At 53.1% G+C, this 7,482-nt stretch overlaps 1 protein-coding gene across 1 annotated transcript; it reads left to right on the top strand.

Moving 5' to 3' along the window:
- Positions 1 to 3,844: 3,844 nt before the first annotated feature.
- On the top strand, positions 3,845 to 5,471 carry HOXD4 (homeobox D4; the record flags this gene model as incomplete). The annotated part of the gene is made up of 2 exons (XM_080798424.1): positions 3,845 to 4,283; positions 4,849 to 5,471. The coding sequence occupies 2 exons, from the start codon at positions 3,845 to 3,847 to the stop codon at positions 5,187 to 5,189; spliced, it is 780 nt and encodes a 259-aa protein (XP_080654550.1). The 3' UTR covers positions 5,190 to 5,471.
- Between the last annotated feature and the right edge of the window lie 2,011 nt (positions 5,472 to 7,482).

The following is a 7,482-nucleotide window of genomic DNA, read 5'->3' as shown; positions in this document are numbered from 1 at the left end:
TGCTCCCGGATAGATTTTTCTGGGGCCTAGTTCACAGTCACCCAACCAAGAGAACACACCGCAGGCTCTCACCCTGGTCTCCTTGGGCCTCCCCAGGCCTCCCCAGCTCGCACAGGTGCAGCCCCGCTGCCGTCTCCGCTTCTGTGAAGAGCTTGCAGCTAATTAGCAGCCCGCTCTATTTACAAGTTTCTGCGAGCATCGCTTTCTGCTCGAACCAACCTGCCAAACGCCAAAGCGTCGCGGTTCCCCTCCGCTGCCCAGCCTGGCCCAACTTCTCTTCTCTCGTTTTTTTAATAAAAAAGAAGAAAAAAAAAGGTCACCCTCTACGGCTGCGGGTGTGGGGAGTTGGTCCGCTTTCGTGAAGGGCTGCGAATTCTGAGCTTTACTTGGAAATCCCTCCTCGCTCCCCCCCACCCCCCACACACACCCTAGGCCTCTGGGGCTGGGGACACGGGCTGAGTGAGGAGGGAGGGATGCGACCCTTCTGGTTCACCTCTGGTCCTCTTAGCCTGCAGTTCCAGAATTTTCGCGGCAGAGCCGCTGGTGTTGCAGGCAGACGTCGTGTTGGTGGTGGTGGTGGTAGGGCTGCGGTGGGGGGGATGCTTGGAGATGCTTGGAGTCCTGAGCTCAGAAGTTTGGATCTTTCTGAGTTGCATGTGCCCCGAAGACAGGTAGATTTCTGAGGAGGCCTGTGAAATCTCCAGGAAGACTATCTCATTAAGGTGATGGTAGTGGCAGGAGAATGAAGGAAGAAAACAGTGACCTCCTCCCTTACTGCAAAACGGAGATTATTTTATTTTAATGGGAGATGGAATGTAGGAGGGCGGTGGAAGCCAGGCACCCTTCCTCTCTGCTGAGACACCTTTTCTCCAGGGTGGAAGAAGCCAGGGCTTGGCTCTGGGCCAGGTTTCTTTGCTCTCCAGGGTTGGCAGCCTAGTTGACTTCCTGGAGGCTGTGTTTCTCCCCAGAAGTGGAGAGTCTGCCCAGTTCATACTTCCCCTCTAGTGCTCAGGCTGGCCCAAATAAAACCAGCTCTGGGCTCCAGGCTGGAAAATCTGGTGTCCCCAGGACACCCTGGTTTTGCCCCCTTCCTGCCTCTGCCCCTGCTCTGGGTGCTTATCTCTGCCAGTGCTCCTCGCTTGCAAACCCACATTCGGCACCCTGTAGCTGCACAAAAAGCCCGAGAGATCAAAAGCATTTGTATGGGCAGTTGAGCGGGAGGTGAATATTTAACGCTTTTGTTCATCAATAACTCGTTGGCTTTGACCTGTCTGAGCAAGTGGAGCAATAAGGTGAAAGGCAGGTCACAGCGTCTAACAAATATGAAAATGTGTACCCCCACCCGGTCCCCACCCAGCCCAGCAGGCTCCCCCAATTTGTCTGGATAAAGCCTAGGCCAGTATCCCCAGGCAGGTGGGTGTGTGGGAGTGTGTGGCATTAGGGGAGGTTGGGGGGGGAACCCGCCCAACAAGGGCATTTGATGTGGGGCGGCCTCAGACTCTCCTTAGATTTGGCACCCAGGAAGTCCCTGTAAAATAGCTAAAGCCCTGGAACCAAAGGATGGTGGGGGGTAGTGTCCAAAGTGCAGACTAGAAGCAGGGAGCCAATTTTGCCAGGCTGTAGTGGGGGGGGCGCAGAGGGGAGTTTCCCTGCTCTACCACACAAGATTCAGGCTGAGGCTGAAACTCGTTTTTGAATCTTAAGGGAGAAAATCAAAACAATCAAAAAAAAATTTTTAACACCTCGAGCCTACGGTCAGAGATCCAAAAACCCCCTCTTGAGCCCAGGCATCCTTCTGCCCCCGAGATCCAGCCGGGCCCTGAGTGTGTCTGTGTTCTTCGTGCCCCAAACGGAGGGGTGAGCCCTAGACGGCGCTGAGGCGCTGGGGCGGGTGCAATTCATGAACTTTTGTACTCTTGTGTGCTGCTGTCGGCAAAGCAAAAATAATGAAACTTTGTGATATGTTTGTAAATGATTTCGAATGACCCCTCGCCCTGCCCTTCACCATTAGCACGCCGACCCTAGCCCAGGGCAGCTCGGTGCCTGCAAGCAGTGCCTGCCGCGGGGTCCGCAGCAGCAGAAGCAGCAGCAGCAGCAAGCAGGACCAAGAGGCCCGCCCGGCACAGGGCCCAGGAAGGTAAACGTGAGACTTCTGTGAGAACTAGCTTTGTCAGCCAACCTGGCTTGCCTCCGCGCTGGGAAAAAGAATGGGTGGAGGATATTCCCCTCTTGCATCTTTTCTTCTGCCACTGAGGGCATTTACTCCTTTCAGGAAAATACCACTTGATAAGGGGAGGGGATGTTATTTGGATCTGGAGGGGGAAGGTAATAAAGCCGCCATTTCTGGGATGGATTATTTCTTTCTTCTTTTCTTTCCTTTCCTTTCCTTTTCTTCTTTCTTAAGATGACTGTCCCGTCTCCTTGGCTGCTCGGTCCCTCTGGCCCTGGTACGGAGGATGGGGAACTCGTTGCTGCAAATTTTCACCAAGCTCTTCAAGCTACCTGAATCCTCTCCGAAAGTGCGAGTGGCCGCATCGGGCCCGTGATGGCTCTGAGGAAGAGGCCGGGGCTGGCAGCAGTCGGGGTACCCACTCTGGCCGGAACCCAGAGCTAGTAACGTTGTCTATATATACCCTGTAGAACCGAATTTGTGTGGTATCCACATAGTCACAGATTCGATTCTAGGGGAATATATGGTCGATGCAAAAACTTCATGTTTCTCCGAAATGGCCATAGTCGGAAGCAGAGACCAGAGGCAGCGGGCGCGGGTCAGTTTTCTTTCTGTTTTATTACCTTAGTCTCCAGGAGGATGGGCTGAGCCTGGTGACATAATGGAGTCTTTGCCTGGAGAAGCCCCTCCGAGGCTCCTGTGTAATCCTTTAATTGGTTGCATGAATGCAGGGCCAAAAGGCTAGGTTTTGGGGGGCTGGGGAGCAGGGTGGAAGGCCAGGTAGCCCCAGCCCCAGCTCTGCCCTGAGGGAGTGTGAGGTGAGGTCAGAGGGTACCCAGTGAGGGGGACTCACTGGTCAGGGACTGCCATGTGGGAAAAAGCCAGTTGGGAAGAAGGAGTGCAGGGTCCTTTGGAGACCATCTGGGTGAGGTGAAGGTGCCATCCGAGGCTTCCAAGCCCACCCCTCAGCTGCAGCAGCTGGGGGGCCTGTGGGTGGCTGTCTTGCCATACCTGCGAGAGGGGCTTTGGGCAGAAACGCTCCAGCCTAGGCACTCACAGAAAGCTTGGCAGTTACTCATTGCCTGATTCAGGCCAGCCAGATTGTTGTAACTTTTGGGTGACCCTGACGAAGACAAAGCCAGGACTCGGCCTTTGTATGGCAGAGTCCCCGTTCCCGCGGGCGGGAGCCCTGCCTGCCTGGGGTACTCTGGCTAAGTCCAGGGCTGCCTCACCCACCGGCCTGGTGGTATTCTGCAGCCTGAAAAATTTGGGCTTTCACCCCCCTCCTTGAACTGTACCCATTTGGGGGGGCTGTTTTCAGGCGGGTGGGGGCGGTTGGAGAGGGCACTCCAGGTTAACAAAGTCAGTGGCAGACAAAAGCTGGGATTACCTGCCAGGACCGAGGGTGCTGGGGACTCTAGAACTACATTAACATCTGGTGGGGGCCTTCGAATGTGCCATGGCGAGTCACTTGATTACACGTATGTTATTTAGTTAAATTTGTGAAAATTATGAGATGCTCACCAACCCGGTGATAAACTCGCTCCCTCGCTATTGGCTGGCCTGGTCACATGGCCGCCAACTTTATTCAGTTGACAGCAAGTAGGAGGGCCCTATGGAAGGAGAAAAAAAGACAACACGAGAAAAATTAGTATTTTCTACCTTCTGAAATTAATGGCCATGAGTTCGTATATGGTGAACTCCAAGTATGTGGACCCCAAGTTCCCTCCGTGCGAGGAGTATTTGCAGGGCGGCTACCTAGGCGAGCAGGGCGCCGACTACTACGGCGGTGGCGTGCAGGGTGCAGACTTCCAGCCCCCGGGGCTCTACCCACGGCCCGACTTCGGTGAGCAGACCTTCGGCGGCGGCGGCGGCCCTGGGCCCGGCTCCGCGCTGCCCCCACGGGGTCACGGGCAAGAAGCCAGTGGCCCCGGCGGCCACTACGGAGCCCCAGGAGAGCCGTGCCCCGCTCCCCCCGCGCCCCCGCCCGCGCCCCTGCCCAGCGCCCGGGCCTGCAGCCAGCCGGGCGGCCCCAAGCAGCCGCCCCCCGGGACGGCCCTCAAGCAGCCCGCAGTGGTCTACCCGTGGATGAAGAAAGTGCACGTGAATTCGGGTAAGGCAAGGCCCAGCGACCTCTCAGTCCCCACCCCGGCCTGGAGGCCTGGGCCCCTGGGAGGGGATGGGAGTGGGTGGGGGCGTGTGGGGCTTCAATGGGCGCTGCAATTACTCTCTCCATAAATTTTTATAGCTGAGGGAGCAGGCCGGGACCATGTGGCTGGCTGCTTGGCTGTGGGCGAAAAAGGGGGTGGAGATGGGGGTGGGGTGGGGGAGGACTCCATTTTCAGAGCGAGGGAACCTGGTAGAGGAGAGGGGGATTGCCAAATGCTTGGGAATTCTGGAGCTCGCGGCTCGGGCCGGGGAGATGGGAGCACATTTGGGGATCCCCTGCCGGGGAGCCTGGGGGAGTTGGTGGGTGGGAGGGTGGGTGGGAGTGAGCGTGTGTGTGCGCGCGCGGGGCAGGGAGGACGGGAGGGCGGGAGGGAGGAAGGGAGCGGGCTGGGGAGTGTGCGGGGAGGGTCGCGGGGCCTCGGGGCGCGCCAGGAAGTGAGCGGCAGTGGCAAGGGGCCTAACGAGTGGCTGGGCGCTGACCTGACCGTGCTGTCTGTTTTGTCTCGCAGTGAACCCCAATTACACTGGCGGGGAGCCCAAGCGGTCCCGGACGGCCTACACCAGGCAGCAAGTCCTAGAACTGGAAAAGGAATTTCATTTTAACAGGTATCTGACGCGGCGCCGTCGGATTGAAATTGCTCACACCCTGTGTCTGTCCGAGCGCCAGATCAAGATCTGGTTCCAGAACCGGAGGATGAAGTGGAAAAAAGACCACAAGCTGCCCAACACCAAAGGCAGGTCCTCGTCCTCCTCCTCCTCTTCTTCCTCCTCCTGCTCCTCCTCAGCTGCTCCCGGCCAGCATTTGCAGCCGCTGGCCAAGGACCACCACACGGACCTGACGACCTTATAGAAGTGGGGACCCTGGGCCCATTCCTCCCTGCGCTCCCGGCTGAGCCGAAGCTGCGGGGGCAGGCCGGGCTTGCTGTCACCTCCCTGGGCTCTAAGGTACTGTGGGGTGGACCTGGGACTCGCAGGCCGCCCTCGGACTAGGTTAGCATCCTGCCCGAGGGCAGCCCCCTCCCTGGAGCGGAATGGGGGTGGGAGGGGGGCGGGATTCTCTAAGTTCATTATCATATGGCAGGAGCTACTGAGAACATAAACCTTGGCGAGTTATTAAACTTATGAAAATCTCTGCTGTTGGATTTTGAATTTGCAAATGAAGGTGGGATACTTTATCCCAGCGTGAAGTTGAACATCCTCCCCCACCCCACCCCTCCAGGGATCTTTGTGGTTTAATAACTTGGGGGAGTTGAGGCAGGAGCTTGCCCCCCTCACCCTGTGCTAGGTGCTTTCAGTGGAAACAGGAGAGGTGGGCCAGGATTTCTGAACTTTCTGGGTTGGTTATCTGTATAATTTCCAGTGTGAAAAAAAAGTATTTTGCTCCCAGTGGCCCCATGCCCAAAGAAATGAGTGTAAGAAGAAAGTGGAAACGGGTTATTTTATGTTTAGATTATATTTGCTTAAATATTTATTTGTTGGGGGATGGGGTACAGAAATAACTGACATCTTAATGCCAAAAATCTTAAGAAGGTGAAAGGGGCTGAGTTTCAGGGAGAAGAATCAGAGATGTGTGGACTAACTTCTGGCTGTAAGCGGTATTTTGAACTCACCCCTTCCCCACTCCCCGGAAATGTGTGTAGGGGGCCCTTAACCCTTTTAGAGGGAAGGAAAGGGTCCACTCAAAGTTGAGTTCTTGAAAATATATTTCCACATGTGCTTTTTTCAGCACTGTGCTTACAACTAGTTCTGGGTGATTAAAGAAAAGGGGAAAGAAAGAAACAAATGGTCCAGCATTTTCCTTCTGGGGAAAGAAAACAAAACCTCTATGTTCTGGGTCATTAGATAATGACTGAATTTTCTGTTCCAACTGGATTCCAAATGCTGGATTCCAAATAACCCATATAGCAGTTTTTTTAAAAATAGGAATTGGTGTACGGCCTATATGGGAGAGGGTGTATGTAGTGGGGAGGAAGTGGGAAAGTAGGGGAAATCTTGCTTTAAAAAGAGAGAGAAAGCTAATTGAATCTAGAAGTCCACAAAAGTTGGTCTTAGGGCTTTTTTTTTTTTCCTGAAGTTTTTATTTTTTAAACAAATGTAAGGAAGTTTTTCCTCAACACATTAATTAGAAGCAGAAATTGTCAAAGTATAAAAGTTTCAGGCCCTCTTCCTTGCCTTAAAGAATAGTAGTTTAAGAACAATCACTCTCAAACAGGAGTGATGTTCTTCAATCATTTTTCTAATGCCTTGCCTGAGAAGGGTTCAAAGCTCATTTTTCTAAAATGCTGACCCTTAAGGATAAGGGGGAAAGAGTCAAAGGTAATGGCCAGAGTTCATATACTCAAATGAAACAAGACTTTGGAAGTTTAAACCCCAAGCCTCAGGCTCCAAAAAGAAACCCCTTGGTTGTAGCTACGGAAAAGTGGCAAAAGGGGGTGGGGGGAGAAGGATGAGCTTGAAAGAGAGATTCAGACCTGGAGCTATTTTTTTCAGTGCTTCAAAATGCTTCAGAAGGTTCGGAGATAATTTTTTAAAAATATATTTAGGTGGAGGGAGAAAAAAAGACTTTTTCTGCACGCATGTTCTTTGGTGTCTCCTGAGAGCTGAGAGCAGGTATTCACTGAGTCCCTAGGCTGAAATTCCACTTCTCTAAAGTATCTTCCAAGCCTTGGTCTTTTGTATTAGACCCTGGGGACAGCTCTTTGTTCCTCCTTGGGGTGAGCCTGGCTCTCAGACTTGCACATGGCAATACTTGAATATCGCCACGTCGGGATATTAAAGATGGATATTCCTGCATTATTCGCATCATTGTTTCTATGACAAAAAGCAAAGAGTTCATACATAGTCAAGACGTCTTTTTTCTGACGCCCTCACGTTGAGAAGCTGAAAAGGTATTTTACTGAAGTTCGGCTAAATTACAGAATCAGGTTCATCCAGAGGACAAATTTTCTATTCGATTAGCTGTATTTCAGCCGGGAGGACTGACCTCTAAACCCTTAACCTTTTGGACTCTAACTACCCTTCTCTTCTTTTTTTCCCCCTCTAACATGGAGAGCAGTCTTTGGATGTAGCATTTGAAAAGAGCCGCTATGGTTAGGCAAGTTGGAAAGTTGCTAAGATTCTTTCCTAAAGCCCAAATCTGTGAA

This window comes from Martes martes, assembly GCF_963455335.1.
Source record: "Martes martes genome assembly, chromosome: 3".
NCBI classification, from domain to species: Eukaryota; Metazoa; Chordata; class Mammalia; order Carnivora; family Mustelidae; genus Martes; species Martes martes.
This window is presented reverse-complemented; position numbering and strand designations above follow the sequence as displayed.